Here is a 22,728-nt window from a genome sequence, read left to right as displayed (position 1 = left end):
CGTGGTGGTCACTGGACCTGTAATGGGGGCTGTGGTGGTGGGAAGACCAATAATGGGTGCTGTGGTAGTCATTGGACCAGTAGTGGGGACTGTGGTAGTCACTGGACCTGTAATGGGGGCTGTGGTGGCCCCAGGACCAGTAATATGGGCTGTGGTAGTCACTGGACCTGTAATGAGGGCTGTGGTGGTTACCGGACCAATAATGGGTGCTGTGGTGGTTACCGGACCAATAATGGGTGCTGTGGTAGTCACTGGACCTGTAATGGGGGCTGTGATGGCCCCGGGACCAATAATATGGGCTGTGGTGGTCAGTGGACCAGTAGTGGGGGCCTTGGTGGTCACCGGACCGGCAATAGGGGCTGTGGTAGGCACCGGACCTGTAGTGGGGGCTGTGGTAGTCAATGGACTTGTAATGGGGGCTGTGGTGGCCCCGGGACCAGTAATATGGGCTGTGGTAGTCACTGGACCTGTATTGGGGGCTGTGGTAGTCACTGGACCTGTAATGAGGGCTGTGGTGGTTACCGGACCAATAATGGGTGCTGTGGTGGTTACCAGACCAATAATTGGTGCTGTGGTAGTCACTGGACCTGTAATGAGGGCTGTGGTGGCCCCGGGACCAATAATATGGGCTGTGGTAGTCACTGGACCTGTAATGAGCGCTGTGGTGGCCCCGGGACCAATAATATGGGCTGTGGTGGTCAGTGGACCAGTAGTGGGGGCCATGGTGGTCACCGGACCGGCAATAGGGGCTGTGGTAGGCACTGGACCTGTAGTGGGGGTTGTGGTTGTCACTGGACCTGTAATGGGGGCTGTGGTGGCCCCGGGACCAGTAATATGGGCTGTGGTAGTCACTGGACCTGTAGTGGGGGCTGTGGTAGTCACCGGACCTGTAGTGGGGGCTGTGGTAGTCACTGGACCTGTAATGGGGGCTGTAGTGGCTAGCAGACCAATAATGGGTGCTGTGGTAGTCATTGGACCAGTAGTGGGGTCTGTGGTAGTCACTGGACCAGTAATAGGGGCTGTGGTAGTCACCAGACCTGTAGTGGGGGCTGTGGTAGTCACTGGACCTGTAATGGGGGCTGTGGTGGCCCCAGGACCAGTAATATGGGCTGTGGTAGTCACTGGACCTGTAATGGGGACTGTGGTGGCCCCAGGACCAGTAATATGGGCTGTGGTAGTCACTGGACCTGCAATGGGGGCTGTGGTGGCCCCGGGACCAGTAATATGGGCTGTGGTAGTCACTGGACCTGTATTGGGGGCTGTGGTAGTCACTGGACCTGTAATGAGGGCTGTGGTGGTTACCGGACCAATAATGGGTGCTGTGGTGGTTACCAGACCAATAATTGGTGCTGTGGTAGTCACTGGACCTGTAATGAGGGCTGTGGTGGCCCCGGGACCAATAATATGGGCTGTGGTAGGCACTGGACTTGTAGTGGGGGCCGTGGTGGTCACTGGACCTGTAATGGGGGCTGTGGTGGTGGGAAGACCAATAATGGGTGCTGTGGTAGTCATTGGACTAGTAGTGGGGACTGTGGTAGTCACTGGACCTGTAATGGGGGCTGTGGTGGCCCCAGGACCAGTAATATGGGCTGTGGTAGTCACTGGACCTGCAATGAGGGCTGTGGTGGTTACCGGACCAATAATGGGTGCTGTGGTGGTTACCGGACCAATAATGGGTGCTGTGGTAGTCACTGTACCTGTAATGGGGGCTGTGGTGGCCCCGGGACCAATAATATGGGCTGTGGTGGTCACTGGACCAGTAGTGGGGGACGTGGTGGTCACCGGACCGGCAATAGGGGCTGTGGTAGGCACCGGACCTGTAGTTGGGGCTGTGGTAGTCAATGGACTTGTAATGGGGGCTGTGGTGGCCCCGGGACCAGTAATATGGGCTGTGGTAGTCACTGGACCTGTATTGGGTGCTGTGGTAGTCACTGGACCTGTAATGAGGGCTGTGGTGGTTACCGGACCAATAATGGGTGCTGTGGTGGTTACTGGACCTGTAATGGGGGCTGTGGTAGTCACTGGACCTGTAGTGGGGGCTGTGGTAGTCACTGGACCTGTAATGGGGGCTGTGGTAGTCACCGGACCTGTAGTGGGGGCTGTGGTAGTCACTGGACCTGTAATGGGGGCTGTGGTGGTTAGCAGACCAATAATGGGTGCTGTGGTAGTCATTGGACCAGTAGTGGGGGCTGTGGTAGTCACTGGACCTGTAATGGGGGCTGTGGTGGCCCCAGGACCAGTAATATGGGCTGTGGTAGTCACTGGACCTGTAATGAGGGCTGTGGTGGCCCCGGGACCAATAATATGGGCTGTGGTAGGCACTGGACCTGTATTGGGGGCCGTGGTGGTCACTGGACCTGTAATGGGGGCTGTGGTGGTGGGAAGACCAAGAATGGGTGCTGTGGTAGTCATTGGACCAGTAGTGGGGACTGTGGTAGTCACTGGACCTGTAATGGGGGCTGTGGTGGCCCCAGGACCAGTAATATGGGCTGTGGTAGTCACTGGACCTGTAATGAGGGCTGTGGTGGTTACCGGACCTGTAGTGGGGGCTGTGGTAGTCACTGGACCTGTAATGGGGGCTGTAGTGGCTAGCAGACCAATAATGGGTGCTGTGGTAGTCATTGGACCAGTAGTGGGGGCTGTGGTAGTCACTGGACCAGTAATAGGGGCTGTGGTAGTCACCAGACCTGTAGTGGGGGCTGTGGTAGTCACTGGACCTGTAATGGGGGCTGTGGTAGTCACCGGACCTGTAGTGGGGGCTGTGGTAGTCACTGGACCTGTAATGGGGGCTGTGGTGGTTAGCAGACTAATAATGGGTGCTGTGGTAGTCATTGGACCTGTAATGGGGGCTGTGGTGGTTAGCAGACTAATAATGGGTGCTGTGGTAGTCATTGGACCAGTAGTGGGGGCTGTGGTAGTCACTGGACCTGTAATGGGGGCTGTGGTGGCCCCAGGACCAGTAATATGGGCTGTGGTAGTCACTGGACCTGTAATGAGGGCTGTGGTGGCCCCGGGACCAATAATATGGGCTGTGGTAGGCACTGGACTTGTAGTGGGGGCCGTGGTGGTCACTGGACCTGTAATGGGGGCTGTGGTGGTGGGAAGACCAATAATGGGTGCTGTGGTAGTCATTGGACCAGTAGTGGGGACTATGGTAGTCACTGGACCTGTAATGAGGGCTGTGGTGGCCCCGGGACCAATAATATGGGCTGTGGTAGGCACTGGATCTGTAGTGGGGACCGTGGTGGTCACTGGACCTGTAATGGGGGCTGTGGTGGTGGGAAGACCAATAATGGGTGCTGTGGTAGTCATTGGACCAGTAGTGGGGACTGTGGTAGTCACTGGACCTGTAATGGGGGCTGTGGTGGCCCCAGGACCAGTAATATGGGCTGTGGTAGTCACTGGACCTGCAATGAGTGCTGTGGTGGTTACCGGACCAATAATGGGTGCTGTGGTGGTTACCGGACCAATAATGGGTGCTGTGGTAGTCACTGTACCTGTAATGGGGGCTGTGGTGGCCCCGGGACCAATAATATGGGCTGTGGTGGTCACTGGACCTGTAGTGGGGGCTGTGGTCATCACTGGACCTGTAGTGGGGGCTGTGGTAGTCACTGGACCTGTAATGGGGGCTGTGGTAGTCACCGGACCTGTAGTGGGGGCTGTGGTAGTCACTGGACCTGTAATGGGGGCTGTGGTGGTTAGCAGACCAATAATGGGTGCTGTCGTAGTCATTGGACCAGTAGTGGGGGCTGTGGTAGTCACTGGACCTGTAATGGAGGCTGTGGTGTCCCCGGGACCAGTAATATGGGCTGTGGTAGTCACTGGACCTGTAATGAGGGCTGTGGTGGCCCCGGGACCAATAATATGGGCTGTGGTGGTCACTGGACCTGTAGTGGGGGCCGTGGTGGTCACCGGACCAGCAATAGGGGCTGTGGTAGGCACCGGACCTGTAGTGGGGGCTGTGGTTGTCACTGGACCTGTAATGGGGGCTGTGGTAGTCACCGGACCTGTAGTGGGGGCTGTGGTAGTCACTGGACCTGTAATGGGGGCTGTGGTGGTTAGCAGACCAATAATGGGTGCTATGGTAGTCATTGGACCAGTAGTGGGGGCTGTGGTAGTCACTGGACCTGTAATGGAGGCTGTGGTGTCCCCGGGACCAGTAATATGGGCTGTGGTAGTCACTGGACCTGTAATGGGGGCTGTGGTAGTCACCGGACCTGTAGTGGGGGCTGTGGTAGTCACTGGACCTGTAATGGGGGCTGTGGTGGTTAGCAGACTAATAATGGGTGCTGTGGTAGTCATTGGACCTGTAATGGGGGCTGTGGTGGTTAGCAGACTAATAATGGGTGCTGTGGTAGTCATTGGACCAGTAGTGGGGGCTGTGGTAGTCACTGGACCTGTAATGGGGGCTGTGGTGGCCCCAGGACCAGTAATATGGGCTGTGGTAGTCACTGGACCTGTAATGAGGGCTGTGGTGGCCCCGGGACCAATAATATGGGCTGTGGTAGGCACTGGACTTGTAGTGGGGGCCGTGGTGGTCACTGGACCTGTAATGGGGGCTGTGGTGGTGGGAAGACCAATAATGGGTGCTGTGGTAGTCATTGGACCAGTAGTGGGGACTGTGGTAGTCACTGGACCTGTAATGAGGGCTGTGGTGGCCCCGGGACCAATAATATGGGCTGTGGTAGGCACTGGATCTGTAGTGGGGACCGTGGTGGTCACTGGACCTGTAATGGGGGCTGTGGTGGTGGGAAGACCAATAATGGGTGCTGTGGTAGTCATTGGACCAGTAGTGGGGACTGTGGTAGTCACTGGACCTGTAATGGGGGCTGTGGTGGCCCCAGGACCAGTAATATGGGCTGTGGTAGTCACTGGACCTGCAATGAGTGCTGTGGTGGTTACCGGACCAATAATGGGTGCTGTGGTGGTTACCGGACCAATAATGGGTGCTGTGGTAGTCACTGTACCTGTAATGGGGGCTGTGGTGGCCCCGGGACCAATAATATGGGCTGTGGTGGTCACTGGACCTGTAGTGGGGGCTGTGGTCATCACTGGACCTGTAGTGGGGGCTGTGGTAGTCACTGGACCTGTAATGGGGGCTGTGGTAGTCACCGGACCTGTAGTGGGGGCTGTGGTAGTCACTGGACCTGTAATGGGGGCTGTGGTGGTTAGCAGACCAATAATGGGTGCTGTCGTAGTCATTGGACCAGTAGTGGGGGCTGTGGTAGTCACTGGACCTGTAATGGAGGCTGTGGTGTCCCCGGGACCAGTAATATGGGCTGTGGTAGTCACTGGACCTGTAATGAGGGCTGTGGTGGCCCCGGGACCAATAATATGGGCTGTGGTGGTCACTGGACCTGTAGTGGGGGCCGTGGTGGTCACCGGACCGGCAATAGGGGCTGTGGTAGGCACCGGACCTGTAGTGGGGGCTGTGGTTGTCACTGGACCTGTAATGGGGGCTGTGGTAGTCACCGGACCTGTAGTGGGGGCTGTGGTAGTCACTGGACCTGTAATGGGGGCTGTGGTGGTTAGCAGACCAATAATGGGTGCTATGGTAGTCATTGGACCAGTAGTGGGGGCTGTGGTCGTCACTGGACCTGTAATGGAGGCTGTGGTGTCCCCGGGACCAGTAATATGGGCTGTGGTAGTCACTGGACCTGTAATGATGGCTGTGGTGGCCCCGGGACCAATAATATGGGCTGTGGTGGTCAGTGGACCAGTAGTGGGGGCCATGGTGGTCACCAGACTGGCAATAGGGGCTGTGGTAGGCACCGGACCTGTAGTGGGGGCTGTGGTAGTCACTGGACCTGTAATGGGGGCTGTAGTGGCTAGCAGACCAATAATGGGTGCTGTGGTAGTCATTGGACCAGTAGTGGGGGCTGTGGTTGTCACTGGACCTGTAATGGGGGCTGTGGTGGCCCCAGGACCAGTAATATGGGCTGTGGTAGTCACTGGACCAGTAATGGGGGCTGTGGTGGTTACCGGACCAGTAGTGGGGACTGTGGTAGTCACTGGACCTGTAATGGGGGCTGTGGTGGCCCCTGGACCAATAATATGGGCTGTGGTAGTCACTGGACCAGTAATGGGGGCTGTGGTGGTTACCGGACCAGTAGTGGGGACTGTGGTAGTCACCGGACCTGTATTGGGGGCTGTGGTAGTCATCGCACCAGTGCAGGAAAACTGATCATTGGTTATATTAGGCTGAATAATGGCCAGGAGAGAGACAGTGCACACATTTGTAGTTACACAGCCCTTGATGGAGCTCCCGATTACTGTCAAAGAAGAAAGAACACACATGCTGTACTTCTCTTCAGTGCACACAGGGTTCTACAGTTACACATGTTCATGATCATTTCACCATTGAGACACTCACCATTGACCTGAGCACATGTATCCTCCAGTCCAACACAGTATGCCGTGGTATTACACACAGTGTCTGAGGGATTGCTGCAGGAATCACACTGTAGGCCATTTGGCACTGAACTTGGGACTGCAGAGAAACACAGATCACATTATATCTAATGTACTGTTCTGTTTCAGTATTATTCATTATTGTCTCCTTCATCCGTATGCAGTTTTTACTAGCCATTCAACTTTAAAAAAATGGCCAAGTTACATTTACATTTATTCCTTTAGCAGACGCTTTTATCCACAGCGACTTCCAAGAGAGAGCTTTACAAAGTGCATAGGTCACTGATCATAACAACAAGATAGCCAAAAAACATTGTGAGTAGCCAAAACATGAAGCACACATTGTGAACAACCAAAGTAAGTGCCAAAGGGAAGAACCATAAAAGCATGTAGTTAAACAAGTTACAATTAAACAACATGAACCGCTATAAGTGCAAGTGTACCTGTGGAAAAAAGCAAGCAACAGTAATAAAACAATATATCACAGCGAGAACAAAAATGTAAAACAGTTACGACTAACCACAAGAGCAACAAGTCTCTAAGCAAGAGTCATTGTTAAGTTCTTAAGTACTTAAGTTACCCTTAAGTACTTGTATTTCAGATTCCTGACTGTCCGTATCCACCTCCCATTCTTCCACAGTATTTATTGTTCAGAGACAAACACATACTCTTAATAGTGTGAGAACACTATTTAATTTGAAGTAGTTCAGAAATAGTTCTGACTTTTGACATGTTTAAAACATATGTATCTACCTTATTGTTAGCTGACATGGTTTAGCTAAAGTGACAACGTTATAATTTTAAAAGGCGTTCTTACCTGGTTGAGTCGCGATGTTGCAGCTGTCTGTGTCACAGCAGAGCACAGATTCAGACTGCTGGACGTAACCGATGTTGAATGAATAAGCCAGCGGAAAGTTCAGAGATGCTCTGCACTCCAAGGCTGTTCTGCAGCCCTTCGTTATTACAACCAAGTTTCCAACTGGAGAAAAAACTGCAATATATATCAAATCGGAGCATTTACTAAAATGTTCTCATTTTTGATACTAAATGAAATGCTAAATGAAATGAATGCTCAATGAAACGTATATAAGTAGACAGTTTGGATATTCAAAAACAGTGATAGAAAACCAAGGCCTCAAAAATGACAAATAAATAACCTTACCTAACTTGGTAGACGTCATACATACTGAGCATGAGTCACAAGAGTTTAAAACTTCACTTGTGCACGGTGGATCACATGATGAACACTGCAATGATTCCACTGTAAAAACAGAATAAGACAAATAGACATTTAAAACTATTTTTCAAGAAACTGATTATAAATAGTCCATAGAATATATACAGTAAGGACATAATCAAAACCATACTTAAAACCTCCTCCCACCTGCATCCCACCATCATGCATGTAAATTATTGAGAACCTCCTTGGTTGTGGTTCAGCTCAGTAGATTATGTTGTGTTACCTGTGAGGAGAAGAGCCCAGGTAATGCAGAGAGTCAAGATCAGCTTCATCTTGGATCTGCAGGTGATCAACTGAACATTTAGCTGGGAGCAGCTCCTTATAAAGTACACCACACTCACTATAGGAATGTGGACCAAGAAACCAGAATGTGGGATGACAATTGATATGACATGATTCGAAGTTGTCAACGTTGTTGATGATTCAAATATTTATAGTCACTCCACCCAAGGCAAGTTGGGACACAAATAGTGTCTAACTATTGAAAATCGTTTTCTTTTTTTAAAGAGATGCTTGATTAGAATATGATGTCCCTGATTGACTTATTGATTGCTTTTATAACAAGCTTCCGACTAACCAGTGATGGTGGCCTGTTACAATGTGAAAGAGACACAATACTAACTGCTTGTAGTTATTATCACTAGTTTAGTTTCATCACTAAAATGGATTGACTTTAGTTTAAAACTCTTGGTGTCTTGGTCTCACAAATCCTCATGTTTTTGACCATCCAGCACAGATGACTGAATTTACTGACCAGTAGTTGGGTCTATGGTAGTCACAAGACCAGTAGTGGGGACTGTGGTAGTCACCAAATGATCAAAAGCTAAATGTTGAAGCTAATAAGTCTAACTCCATTCCCTAATTGTTCCACACTGAAGAATTTTGCCTACCCAATGAGTCAGGAGGACTAACACCAATAAACATGTTGGATTGTAATGATTTTTAGTGATGATATTTATAATCCTGTATTGTGTTTTTGAATAAAGAGTCAAGGATGACGTCATCTGGAGACGACTTTTATCACTGCTGTTACATTTGCCGGCCAAGATAATTCACCATGATGTTACAGGTACCTAAGACTTCAACAAAAATCAAGTTGGATAAAAATTGTGTATGTGAAAACGATGTCTGGGGAATATCTGGTCCCACACCTTCCTCACTAACTGTAGCTATCAGAACACCTCGCGGGCCTGTACAACGAATCAAGATTTGGCGTTAGCGAGGTAACTTCAGGTTCGACCCAGGGTTTTCTGTATCACTACGGTGGATCACTTGTTACCGGGGTAGATAGCCATGGTAACACATGCTGAACGCCTAACCTGGTCGGGAGCAGGTTATGATGGAGATCAACCGGTATAAAAGCCCCGCCCACTAACTCATTCCTGAGGATAATGGCGCCACCGTTCATAGAATATCCTGTGGAGCTTGGTGCGCGGATAGTGAGAGGTGCGCTCGAAAGAGACAGAACATTTAGAGACCGACAAAACCTTTCGCATTCCCTCATGAGTATCTTTATGAAAGATATAGATTCTCAGCAGAGGGAATTACGTATCTTTGCCAGCTTCTTGAGCCGTATGTTGCCAATGCGACACATTGGAGCCGTGCGCTCACAGTTCCACAGACTGTATGCATAGCGTTTCGTTATTTCGCTATGGGTACTTTTATAGTGTGGGTGATGCGGAGAACCTGAGCAAGAACACGGTCTGCCGCGCAATTTGCAACGGATTTTCTTTAATGGCTGTTGCCACCATATTCTGATTAATGGAGTGATGAAAAAGAGATATCCAAAGTGCCCTTTGTAAAGACTTTGGACTCTAATATGTTGACAAAATGAAACAAGGATTTTCATTCTGTCTTCATTCATGTTCTGATTTCCGTTCTGGATGCAAATCCAATTGATATCATATTTTACAACTTAATGCATCATTTACTCATTTAAACATAAATGTACAGGAAACTAGTAATGAAAACTTATATTAGGTCAAGTATTGTTATCAACTGGGGAGGTTTAATGTTGATATGTTATCCCTATTCACTGGAGTGTCTCCCCTTAACCCCCTCTGTTGTCCTTAGGTTGCTTTGAGCCATTTTCTAATAATTTCCATATCAGAAATGGGGGTTTCTTTCAACCAAAACATTTCAAACCAAAAAGAACAACGTGTATGGTACCGTACAATGCTCTTCAGAAGTTAAATGATCATTTCAGTACTTTCATTGAATTTGGATGTTTCATTCACTTTTATAGCATTTTTCAAAAAGAATAAATAGGACATCGAAATAAAGAAATGGTGAAAACCCCCACAAAAGACTCAAAATGCACAACAAAAAAGCCACAAAAAGGTATCAAAAGACCAAAACTTGGAAAACATTTAACAAATACATCCTCATGTGTTCTCCCTTCCTTAGGAACACAGAAAAATAATGTCAGTGTAACTAAGCTTAGTGCCATTCATTCAGTCATGTACTATCTCTTCTCATATTCCAGTTTTTCTATCTCCAGCCTTGTTTTTTTAATTAAAAGCCTCTTATACTCTATATCGAGCCGTTTATACTCTATATCGAGCTCCAGGGTTCTTTTATACAGGGCCCTTGCATTGTCTGCTCCAACCTGAAACAAATAAAGAACATTGTCCCTTTGCAAGGCGCACTTGGAGAAAGTTGAAGGTGTCCATTTGACTACTGTGTTTTAAGGTTCATTGCTTATACCTTGTGTCTTTGTCTTCTACTTTGTCTTGTCAATGTTTGCACAGTTGGAAAGAGGTTTTGTAAAGGTTCAATCATGTGGTCTGGTTTGCAGGCAATACATTTGTCTTTTTTTACAACAAAAATAACAGACAGACCTTTATTACAAAGTTCTTACCATAATTCATTGTGTGATCCAAAAACATTCAATCAGAAAAAGAACATATTGTTTTTATTGAAGGTTTCCTAAAAAGTTATTCTCTTAACAGGTCCTAAATTCTTATGATCTCATTAGTATTAATAATGGTCAACTATTAAAATAAAATGTTGTACAGTAAAATAAATGAATAAATAACCTCTTTCCAACTGTGCATAAATAACCTCTTTCCAACTGTGCATACATTGGGAGTCAAGTGGCTGAGCGGTTAGAGAATCGGGCTAGTAATCATAAGGTCGCTGGTTTGATTCCCAGCCGTGCCAAATGACGTTGTGTCCTTGGGCAAGGCACTTCACCCTACTTGCCTCGGGGGAATTTCCCTGTACTTACTGTAAGTCGCTCTGGATAAGAGCGTCTGCTAAATGACTAAATGTAAATATCTTTGTCTTTATGTTTATTTAGTAGGTAAGTTTGATCAACAGAGCAACCCAGATTGACATGAGCACTACACTCAATGAACCAGTAGAGGGGGTTGTGTTATTGCCCGGATGAATAGTGGTGGTTTTGGTAGTCGCTGGACGAATAGTAGTGGTTTTGGTAGTCACCGGACCAGTAGTGGGGGCTTTGGTAGTTGACGCACCAATAGTGGGAGCTTGGGTGGTCACCCGACCAGTAGTGGGGGCTGAGGTAGTCATCGGACCAGTAGTGGGGGCTGTGGTAGTCACCGGACCTGTAGTGGGGGCTGTGGTTGTCACTGGACCAGTAGTGGAGGCTGTTGTAGTTGGCGCACCAATAGTGGGAGCTTGGGTGGTCACCCGACCAGTAGTGGGGGCTGAAGTAGTCATCGGACCAGTAGTGGGGGCTGTGATACTCACCAGACCTGTAGTGGGGGCTGTGGTTGTCACTGGACCAGTAGTGGGGGCTGTGGTAGTCACCAGATCAGTACTTGAGGCTGTGGTAGTTGGCACACCAAGAGTGGCAGCTTGGGTGGTCACCGAACCAGTAGTGGGGGCTGTGGTAGTCACCAGATCAGTAGTGGGGGCTGTGGTACTCACCGGACCTGTAGTGGGGGCTATGGTTGTCACCGGACCAGTAGTGGGGGCTGTGGTAGTTGGTGCACCAATAGTGGCAGCTTGGGTGGTCACCGAACCAGTAGTGTTGGCTGTGGTAGTCACCGGACCAGTAGTGGGGGCTGTGGTAGTCACCGGACCAATAGTGGGGGCTGTAGTAGTCACCATATCAGTAGTTGAGGCTGTGGTAGTTGGCGCACCAATAGTGGGAGCTTGGGTGGTCACCCGACCAGTAGTGGGGGCTGAGGTAGTCATCGGACCAGTAGTGGGGGCTGTGGTAGTCACCGGACCAATAGTGGGGGCTGTGGTAGTCACCAGATCAGTAGTGGGGGCTGTGGTACTCACTGGACCTGTAGTGGGGGCTGTGGTTGTCATCGGACCAGTAGTGGGGGCTGTGGTAGTCACCAGATCAGTACCTGAGGCTGTGGTAGTTGGCGCACCAATAGTGGCAGCTTGGGTGGTCACCGAACCAGTAGTGTTGGCTGTGGTAGTCACCGGACCAGTAGTGGGGGCTGTGGTAGTCACCGGACCAATAGTGGGTGCTGTGGTAGTTTGTGCACCAATCTTGGGAGCTTGGGTGGTCAACGGATAAGTAGTGGGGGATTTTGTAGTCACCAGATCAGTACTTGAGGCTGTGGTAGTTGGCGCACCAATAGTGGGGGCTGTGGTCATCACCGGACCAGTAGTGGGGGCTGTGGTAGTCACCGGACCAATAGTGGGGGCTGTGGTAGTCACCATATCAGTAGTGTAAGCTGTTGTGGTTACCGGACCAGTAGTGGGGGCTGTGGTAGTCACCGGACCAGTAGTGGAGGCTGTAGTAGTCATCAGATCAGTAGTGGAGGCTGTTGTAGTTGGCGCACCAATAGTGGGAGCTTGGGTAGTCACCGGACCAAAAGTGGGGGCTGTGGTAGTTGGCGCACCAATCGTGGGTGCTTGGGTGGTCAACGGATCAGTAGTGGGGGCTTTGGTAGTCACCAGACCAGTAGTGGGGGCTGTGGTAGTCACCATATCAGTAGTGGAGGCTGTGGTAGTTGGCGCACCAATAGTGGGAGCTTGGGTGGTCACCCGACCAGTAGTGGGGGCTGAGGTAGTCATCGGACCAGTAGTGGGGGCTGTGGTAGTTGGCGCACCAATAGTGGGAGCTTGGGTGGTCACCCGACCAGTAGTGGGGGCTGAGGTAGTCATCGGACCAGTAGTGGGGGCTGTGGTAGTCACCGGACCAATAGTGGGTGCTGTGGTAGTTGGTGCACCAATCGTGGGAGCTTGGGTGGTCAACGGATAAGTAGTGGGGGCTTTTGTAGTCACCAGATCAGTACTTGAGGCTGTGGTAGTTGGCGCACCAATAGTGGGGGCTGTGGTCATCACCGGACCAGTAGTGGGGGCTGTGGTAGTCACCAGATCAGTACTTGAGGCTGTGGTAGTTGGCGCACCAATAGTGGGGGCTGTGGTCATTACCGGACCAGTAGTGGGGGCTGTGGTAGTCACCGGACCAATAGTGGGGGCTGTGGTTGTCACCATATCAGTAGTGTAAGCTGTTGTGGTTACCGGACCATTAGTGGGGGCTGTGGTAGTCACCGGACCAGTAGTGGAGGCTGTGGTAGTCATCAGATCAGTAGTGGAGGCTGTTGTAGTTGGCGCACCAATAGTGGGAGCTTGGGTAGTCACCGGACCAATAGTGGGGGCTGTGGTAGTTGGCGCACCAATCGTGGGTGCTTGGGTGGTCAACGGATCAGTAGTGGGGGCTTTGGTAGTCACCGGACCAGTAGTGGAGGCTGTGGTAGTTGGCGCACCAATAGTGGGAACTTGGGTGGTCACCCGACCAGTAGTGGGGGCTGAGGTAGTCATCGGACCAGTAGTGGGGGCTGTGGTAGTCACCAGATCAGTAGTGGAGGCTGTGGTAGTTGGCGCACCAATAGTGGGAGCTTGGGTGGTCACCCGACCAGTAGTGGGGGCTGAGGTAGTCATCGGACCAGTAGTGGGGGCTGTGGTAGTCACCGGACCAGTAGTGGAGGCTGTGGTAGTCATCAGATCAGTAGTGGAGGCTGTTGTAGTTGGCGCACCAATAGTGGGAGCTTGGGTAGTCACCGGACCAATAGTGGGGGCTGTGGTAGTTGGCGCACCAATCGTGGGTGCTTGGGTGGTCAACGGATCAGTAGTGGGGGCTTTGGTAGTCACCGGACCAGTAGTGGAGGCTGTGGTAGTTGGCGCACCAATAGTGGGAACTTGGGTGGTCACCCGACCAGTAGTGGGGGCTGAGGTAGTCATCGGACCAGTAGTGGGGGCTGTGGTAGTCACCATATCAGTAGTGGAGGCTGTGGTAGTTGGCGCACCAATAGTGGGAGCTTGGGTGGTCACCCGACCAGTAGTCGGGGCTGAGGTAGTCATCGGACCAGTTGTGGGGGCTGTGGTAGTCACCGGATCAGTAGTGGGGGCTGTGGTAGTCACCGGACCAATAGTGGCGGCTGTGGTAGTCACCATATCATTAGTGGAGGCTGTGGTAGTTGGCGCACCAATAGTGGGAGTTTGGGTGGTCACCCGACCAGTAGTGGGGGCTGTGGTAGTCACCAGATCAGTAGTGGAGGCTGTGGTAGTTGGCGCACCAATAGTGGGAGCTTGGGTGGTCACCCGACCAGTAGTGGGGGCTGAGGTAGTCATTGGACCAGTAGTGGGGGCTGTGGTAGTCACCAGATCAGTAGTGGAGGCTGTGGTAGTTGGCGCACCAATAGTGGGAGCTTGGGTGGTCACCCGACCATTAGTGGGGGCTGAGGTAGTCATCGGACCAGTAGTGGGGGCTGTGGTAGTCACCGGACCAATAGTGGGGGATGTGGTAGTCACCAGATCAGTAGTGGGGGCTGTGGTACTCACTGGACCTGTAGTGGGGGCTGTGGTAGTCACCGGACCAATAGTGGGGGCTGTGGTAGTTGGCGCACCTATAGTGGGGGCTGTGGTCATTACCGGACCAGTAGTGGGGGCTGTGGTAGTCACCGGACCAATAGTGGGGGCTGTGGTTGTCACCATATCAGTAGTGTAAGCTGTTGTGGTTACCGGACCAGTAGTGGGGGCTGTGGTAGTCACCGGACCAGTAGTGGAGGCTGTGGTAGTCATCAGATCAGTAGTGGAGGCTGTTGTAGTTGGCGCACCAATAGTGGGAGCTTGGGTAGTCACCGGACCAATAGTGGGGGCTGTGGTAGTTGGCGCACCAATCGTGGGTGCTTGGGTGGTCAACGGATCAGTAGTGGGGGCTTTGGTAGTCACCGGACCAGTAGTGGAGGCTGTGGTAGTTGGCGCACCAATAGTGGGAACTTGGGTGGTCACCCGACCAGTAGTGGGGGCTGAGGTAGTCATCGGACCAGTAGTGGGGGCTGTGGTAGTCACCGGACCAGTAGTGGAGGCTGTGGTAGTCATCAGATCAGTAGTGGAGGCTGTTGTAGTTGGCGCACCAATAGTGGGAGCTTGGGTAGTCACCGGACCAATAGTGGGGGCTGTGGTAGTTGGCGCACCAATCGTGGGTGCTTGGGTGGTCAACGGATCAGTAGTGGGGGCTTTGGTAGTCACCGGACCAGTAGTGGAGGCTGTGGTAGTTGGCGCACCAATAGTGGGAACTTGGGTGGTCACCCGACCAGTAGTGGGGGCTGAGGTAGTCATCGGACCAGTAGTGGGGGCTGTGGTAGTCACCAGATCAGTAGTGGAGGCTGTGGTAGTCATCAGATCAGTAGTGGAGGCTGTTGTAGTTGGCGCACCAATAGTGGGAGCTTGGGTAGTCACCGGACCAATAGTGGGGGCTGTGGTAGTTGGCGCACCAATCGTGGGTGCTTGGGTGGTCAACGGATCAGTAGTGGGGGCTTTGGTAGTCACCGGACCAGTAGTGGAGGCTGTGGTAGTTGGCGCACCAATAGTGGGAACTTGGGTGGTCACCCGATCAGTAGTGGGGGCTGAGGTAGTCATCGGACCAGTAGTGGGGGCTGTGGTAGTCACCAGATCAGTAGTGGAGGCTGTGGTAGTTGGCGCACCAATAGTGGGAGCTTGGGTAGTCACCGGACCAATAGTGGGGGATGTGGTAGTTGGCGCACCAATCGTGGGTGCTTGGGTGGTCAACGGATCAGTAGTGGGGGCTTTGGTAGTCACCGGACCAGTAGTGGAGGCTGTGGTAGTTGGCGCACCAATAGTGGGAACTTGGGTGGTCACCCGACCAGTAGTGGGGGCTGAGGTAGTCATCGGACCAGTAGTGGGGGCTGTGGTAGTCACCAGATCAGTAGTGGAGGCTGTGGTAGTTGGCGCACCAATAGTGGGAGCTTGGGTGGTCACCCGACCAGTAGTGGGGGCTGAGGTAGTCATCGGACCAGTTGTGGGGGCTGTGGTAGTCACCGGATCAGTAGTGGGGGCTGTGGTAGTCACCGGACCAATAGTGGCGGCTGTGGTAGTCACCATATAATTAGTGGAGGCTGTGGTAGTTGGCGCACCAATAGTGGGAGTTTGGGTGGTCACCCGACCAGTAGTGGGGGCTGTGGTAGTCACCAGATCAGTAGTGGAGGCTGTGGTAGTTGGCGCACCAATAGTGGGAGCTTGGGTGGTCACCCGACCAGTAGTGTGGGCTGAGGTAGTCATCGGACCAGTAGTGGGGGCTGTGGTAGTCACCGGACCAATAGTGGGGGCTCTGGTAGTTGGCGCACCAATAGTGGGGGCTGTGGTCATTACCGGACCAGTAGTGGGGGCTGTGGTAGTCACCGGACCAATAGTGGGGGCTGTGGTTGTCACCATATCAGTAGTGTAAGCTGTTGTGGTTACCGGACCAGTAGTGGGGGCTGTGGTAGTCACCGGACCAGTAGTGGAGGCTGTGGTAGTCATCAGATCAGTAGTGGAGGCTGTGGTAGTTGGCGCACCAATAGTGGGAACTTGGGTGGTCACCCGACCAGTAGTGGGGGCTGAGGTAGTCATCGGACCAGTAGTGGGGGCTGTGGTAGTCACCAGATCAGTAGTGGAGGCTGTGGTAGTTGGCGCACCAATAGTGGGAGCTTGGGTGGTCACCCGACCAGTAGTGGGGGCTGAGGTAGTCATCGGACCAGTTGTGGGGGCTGTGGTAGTCACCGGATCAGTAGTGGGGGCTGTGGTAGTCACCGGACCAATAGTGGCGGCTGTGGTAGTCACCATATCATTAGTGGAGGCTGTGGTAGTTGGCGCACCAATAGTGGGAGTTTGGGTGGTCACCCGACCAGTAGTGGGGGCTGTGGTAGTCACCAGATCAGTACTGGAGGCTGTGGTAGTTGGCGCACCAATAGTGGGAGCTTGGGTGGTCACCCGACCAGTAGTGGGGGCTGAGGTAGTCATCGGACCAGTAGTGGGGGCTGTGGTAGTCACCAGATCAGTAGTGGAGGCTATGGTAGTTGCCGCACCAATAGTGGGAGCTTGGGTGGTCACCCGACCATTAGTGGGGGCTGAGGTAGTCATCGGACCAGTAGTGGGGGCTGTGGTACTCACTGGACCTGTAGCGGGGGCTGTGGTTGTCACCGGACCAGTAGTGGGTGTTGTGGTAGTCACCAGATCAGTACTTGAGGCTGTGGTAGTTGGCGCACCAATAGTGGCAGCTTTGGTGGTCACCGAACCAGTAGTGTTGGCTGTGGTAGTCACCGGACCAGTAGTGGGGGCTGTGGTAGTCACCGGACCAATAGTGGGTGCTTTGGTAGTTGGTGCACCAATCGTGGGAGCCTGGGTGGTCAACGGATAAGTAGTGGGGGCTTTTGTAGTCACCAGATCAGTACTTGAGGCTGTGGTAGTTGGCGCACCAATAGTGGGGGCTGTGGTCACCACCGGACCAGTACTGGGGGCTGTGGTAGTCACCGGACCAATAGTGGGGGCTGTGGTAGTCACCATATCAGTAGTGTAAGCTGTTGTGGTTACCGGACCAGTAGTGGGGGCTGTGGTAGTCACCGGACCAGTAGTGGAGGCTGTGGTAGTCATCAGATCAGTAGTGGAGGCTGTTGTAGTTGGCGCACCAATAGTGGGAGCTTGGGTGGTCACTGGACCAGTAGTGGGGGCTGTGGTAGTCATCGGACCAGTAGTGGGGGCTGTGGTAGTCACCGGACCAATAGTGGGGGCTGTGGTAGTCACCAGATCAGTAGTGAATGCTGTGGTGGTCACTGGACCAGTAGTGGGGGCTGTGGTAGTCACCCGACTAGTAGTGGGGGCTGTGGTAGTCACCAGATCAGTAGTCAAGGCTGTGGTGGTCACTGGATCAGTATTGGGGGCTGTGGTAGTCACCAGATCAGTAGTGGAGGCTGTGGTAGTCACCAGACCAGTAGTGGGGGCTGTGGTAGTCACCAGATCAGTAGTGGGGGATGTGGTAGTCACCAGATCAGTACTTGAGGCTGTGGTAGTTGGCGCACCAATAGTGGGAGCTTGGGTGGTCACCGGACCAGTAGTGGGGGCTTGGGTGGTCACCGGACCAGTAATGGGTGCTGTGGTGGCCAACGGACCAGTAGTGGGGGCTTCCCAAAAGACAAATAGACATTTAGAACCATTTTTCAAGAAACTGATTACAAATAGTCTATAGAATATATACAGTAAGGAAATAATCAAAACCATACTTAAAACATTCTCCGACCTGCATCCCACCATCATTCAAGAAAAATTATTAAGAAACTCCTTGGTTGTGGTTCTGGGCTGCGTTTCCCGATAACGATGGATCGTAGCAACGATCGAGCAAAATAATGAAACCATCGATATTTCTTACATGCGTTTCCCAAACATGCTCGTAAGGAGTAGGCTAATCTATGCGCTTTCAAGAGCTACGAATGTTCAAGAGACACTTTAGCTACGGTGCCTTTGGGAACGGCCCGTAAAACTAAGATTCGTCGTACAATGGATTCTACGATCAATTTAGGCTTACGAAGCTTTCGGGAAACGCAGCCCAGCTCAGTAGAGTATGTTGTGTTACCTGTGAGGAGAAGAGCCCAGATAATGGAGATAGTCAGGATCAACTTCATCTTGGATCGGCAGGTTATCAAGTGAACATTAAACTGTGAGCAGCTCTTTATAAAGTACATCACACTCCTATATGTGGACCAAGAAACCAGAATGTTGGATGACACACACGCATAAGCAAATTTTTAATGCAAATTGATATGATATATTTAGCTGCGATGTTGTCAACGTTGTTGATGTTTCAAAACATTTAAGTCACTCCACCCAAGGCAAGTTGGGACACACATACTGTGTAACTATTGAAAATCGTTTTCTTTTTTTTATATGCTAGCTCTTAGAATAGGATGTTACATTTAGTCATTTAGTCATTTAGCAGACGCTCTTGTTCCTGCCACACCTCACATTCCTTTCACAAAAATATCTTATGATTGTATTAATGCAAACAACACTGGATGCTCAATTACGGGGTCATTATTGTAGCAAAAGTATTCCAGATGCCAATTTACAGATTGCTTTAAAAACACTAAACTGACTTAAAAATCACTGGGTGCTATACCGCCAACTGGTGGTATGGAGGTTGTATAGCTACTGAGGCACAGAGACAATTCGCCAATTTACAGATTGTTAAACGCATTTGAGGATCACTAGACGCATTTAGTACCGTCCATACTAAATTCTACGCCCTCAGACACAGTAGTTTTAGGGCTTGTTTTAAAGGGTTTGCATTATTTTGCTTCAAATATGGCCCCAAACTCTATACAATACGGTTTCAATGTCAGATATACTGTCAGAGTACCCCATATGGCAAATGTCTCCAACTGTAGTTGTCATTTCTGTCCCGTCATTCTTTCTTTCAATGTAATTCTGGGAGTCAGGTGGCTGAGCGGTTAGGGAATCGGGCTAGTAATCAGACCTCGGCCTCGGGGGAATGTCCCTGTACTTACTGTAAGTCGCTCTGGATAAGAGCGTCTGCTAAATGATTAAATGTAAATGTATTTCTAGAGGATCTGCATCTACGTCGGTCTAAGGGTCTGTACTAAAACGATGTTGATTCAATCGAGATCCCTTTCCTTATGTCCAGAAGGAAGCGACAAAGGTTTTGTCCAATGCACTCCAGTCACACAGGACACTGATGAAACCCACCAGCATGAAAATCGTCCAAGACTGGACCTCCGTGCACTCTCGTCTCATGCCAGACCGCCTGGTGCCATTCCCGAGCTTCTACTTTTCAAAATAAAGCTTGCGTCTGGTCCACTATGTCTCCTTACTTTGGTGTTTTTTGTGGGAGTTTTTTACTAAACAGTAATGGCCATAGATGCCGATACCGTGGGTGCTCCGGGGCTTGAGCCCCCACGTGTGCCAGACTGCCATTCATTTTTTTATAGGGCGTGCACCCGTGATGACCCACGGAGGAAAACATAAATCGGTGCCTATGGTAACGGCAACCATACAAATGAATAAAATACTTAAAAATATATGTCCGTCTATAAAATAAATGCAGACTAATAGACAAACTAAAAATCCATTATACGACTGCAGCCTGGAACCTCCCGTCTCATGCCCTCGCCTTGCTGATAAGCAATTGTATTCGCAGCAATTTCCCAGTGAAGTGTGAAAACAATATAGAATATAAAAATAGAAAGGAGTCTTGGAAAGAGTGTAACATGATCCTATTTTTATTCTTGTGTGTGCAGATCCTCGTTATCCCTCCTCAGGAATCAATGCATACAGCATTCAGATGGGAATATGCAGTAATGTCTCTGACAGCTTTATCGATGTGTTGTCTGTAAAAGTGCTTCTTGATATTTTTTATTTGGAACTGCACATTACAGTGAGGACAAAGTACATTTGGCAACTTTGCACGGCTCACTCTGCAGGGAAGGTTGTCCAAGTTAGGACTGAATAGCAAGAAGGATTCTGGTGGTGGGTGTTGGGGTCTCTCTGCTGGGTCTCTTTGTCCTTGCATTTCACTATCATGTACCTGAGAAACAGAGACACACACACCATTTAATATGCACATGTGAAAAACACAGAAAACATTCACACGTTTTCTTTACAAACAGACACACATACAGGTGCATCTGAATAAATTTGAAAATCATCAAAAAGTTGATTTATTTCAGTAATTCAATTCAAAAAGTTAAACTCGATCTAAAGTATCGATACCAACGCTGGTATCAGTATTGATCGATACTTACGTTTATCTTCTTCGTCACATTCAGTACACAACTCCATTTACAACATAGTGGTTGTGCAAACACCGCTCCTCTCACTTCGCTCAAGCTCACTTTGCCCCTCCCCAACCTCCCCTGATATGCTGTGAGTTATTGCCAGAGTGCACGACTCAGCAGCATTTTGACAAAACTCTTTGTCCTGTGTTTTATTATTATCATAATCATTATCAACTAATTAAAGGAAAAATCACAATCATTAAATGATCATGGAAATACAAATGTTAAATTTTCATTCAAATGTGCATATTGATGATGATACATTCACTTCATAAATTGTGAAGCATTGCTTTCCCCTACACGAAAGTAGATAAGCTGCTTTTCTAAGTAAAAAGTATCGGAATTGATAATACTGGCCCTGTATTTAGTTGGTATCGAATCGATACCAAATTTAGAAGTATCGTACATCGCTCATGGCCTCCCGTCGCATGCCCAGGCTGTTCAACGTTAAATTCAGAGGGTAAAAAATACGAATACTACTTTAACTCCAAGCCAGTTTTGTTTATTTGACAAACTTCTTGAATTTACCGGCTACACAATATACTTGGCGAGAGGTGTCCACACCATAGACATATATACATGTCCACACTGAACCCGAAGCCAACTACGCATGTGCACATCCTCAACTACGGTGTCTCGTACCGTGCATACAGAGCGCGAACATAATCATTCACCAGAATTAGTGTTGCCAACTTAGCGGCTTTCTCGCTATATCTGGCGACTTTCAAACCCCCCCCTGGCAACTTTTATTGTCAAAAGCGACTAACAACAAATCTAGCGACTTTTCCCGGAGACTTGCTGTTGTTTTAGAGACTCTGACGTGAAAGCACGGATCGTTTTGTAGTACTGTCCTCAACGAGCAGCGGGTGCTGCCGTTAGCTCCTCCGCACAGGCGGTCAGTCTCACAATAGCCTCGCGTAGCAGTCCCAGCTGCAGACAGCAGCAGACCCACACACTTTGCATCCAGACTGCAAATGAATTACGCATGCGCCAAGCCACCGTTGTTCCCGCACTGGCTTACAGAGCTAAATAAAATACTGTACAATTGATTTATGTAGCTTAATGTGGGTATAGACAAAGAATTAAAGTCATTAAGTAGTCATTTAGAGATTTGATGGCCTTTGTCAATGCCAAAAAATAAAAATAAAATCAACAATCTAATCGATGACGTCATTTAGCTGTTTACTGGCAACCCTCTGGGCATGACACGGGAGGGGATGGAGGCTCCAAACTGCAGCTATACCCAACTCAAATCGTCTGAAGACGTTTCTTAAAGAAGATGAGCGAGTTGGTAAGAGCTAGACATGTATTTTTCTTGCTTGGGGTACATAGCGTTGGATAATATTGTCATGTCTTAATAGTTTGCAAGGGTGTGATTGTTTCAGTACTAGCGATAATAATTAGCTAGCTAGCTGAGTCGGCTAACGCGTGTACTCAGCTTTTCAAGCAAAAGTTGACTAGCTCCTGCTAGCAGAGTTGGCATGTAGCTAGCCAACTTAATTGGACTGAAGCGTTTAGCAAAAGTGTGCAACCAGTTTAACATGTCCGGTACTTCTGCAGCCTGGTTGTGTTAAATCAATGTGGCTTCACTGACAGTAACTAATCATTTACTTAACTGGCTTAGTGCCCCATCATTTAATATTAGTAAGCTACATACCTGGGTAGCAATGTGTGGCCAATAACCTAGTGAATGACCAATAACTGTTTAACCCTGTAAGACCCCTATTTGTAAAATTTAACGTCACTTTTAGCTTCCTAATTGCTAATTTCTTATATTCGAATTATTTACAAGCCTTAAACAACTTACAGTTCCATATATGTATTTTCTGGAGAGCTGAAAGTGATGTAATTTTAAACCGGATCTTACAGGGTTAAGATCCGGGATCTTGATATAGCCACGCAACGTGACACCTGTGCAGGTGTTTTACATTTACATGTATTTATTTAGCTTCCAACAGAGAGTTTTACAAAAGTGCACAGGTCACTGATCATAACAACGAGATAGCCCCAAAACATTGC

The 22,728-nt window shown here is 49.9% G+C and overlaps 2 protein-coding genes across 4 annotated transcripts in view; one reads left to right on the top strand and one right to left on the bottom strand.

The window, feature by feature from the left end:
* Window positions 1–22,728, top strand: part of LOC136936693 (GDP-L-fucose synthase-like) — a 39,690-nt gene that overhangs the window by 4,783 nt on the left and 12,179 nt on the right. The window contains exon 1 of one of the 3 annotated variants that reach the window (XM_067230315.1): window positions 21,908–22,000. The exons of 1 other annotated variant lie outside the window; for it this stretch is intronic. In XM_067230315.1, the coding sequence (XP_067086416.1) occupies window positions 21,989–22,000 (12 nt within the window). In that variant the 5' untranslated portion in view covers window positions 21,908–21,988. Of the gene's footprint in view, window positions 1–21,907; window positions 22,001–22,728 lie in introns of those variants that run through there. One more of the 3 variants, XM_067230316.1, reaches the window with a different exon arrangement.
* On the bottom strand, window positions 11,028–17,605 carry LOC136936552 (mucin-22-like). The gene is made up of 4 exons (XM_067230172.1): window positions 12,573–17,605; window positions 11,636–12,422; window positions 11,546–11,550; window positions 11,028–11,412 (listed from the first exon to the last, which is right to left on the bottom strand). Exons 1-4 carry the CDS (start codon window positions 17,603–17,605, stop codon window positions 11,028–11,030), a joined length of 6,210 nt encoding a protein of 2,069 aa, XP_067086273.1.

The sequence above is a fragment of the Osmerus mordax genome, chromosome 27, assembly GCF_038355195.1.
Source record: "Osmerus mordax isolate fOsmMor3 chromosome 27, fOsmMor3.pri, whole genome shotgun sequence".
Classification (NCBI taxonomy): Eukaryota; Metazoa; Chordata; class Actinopteri; order Osmeriformes; family Osmeridae; genus Osmerus; species Osmerus mordax.
The sequence above is the reverse complement of the archived record's forward strand: the minus strand, read 5'-3'. Positions and strand labels throughout refer to the sequence as shown.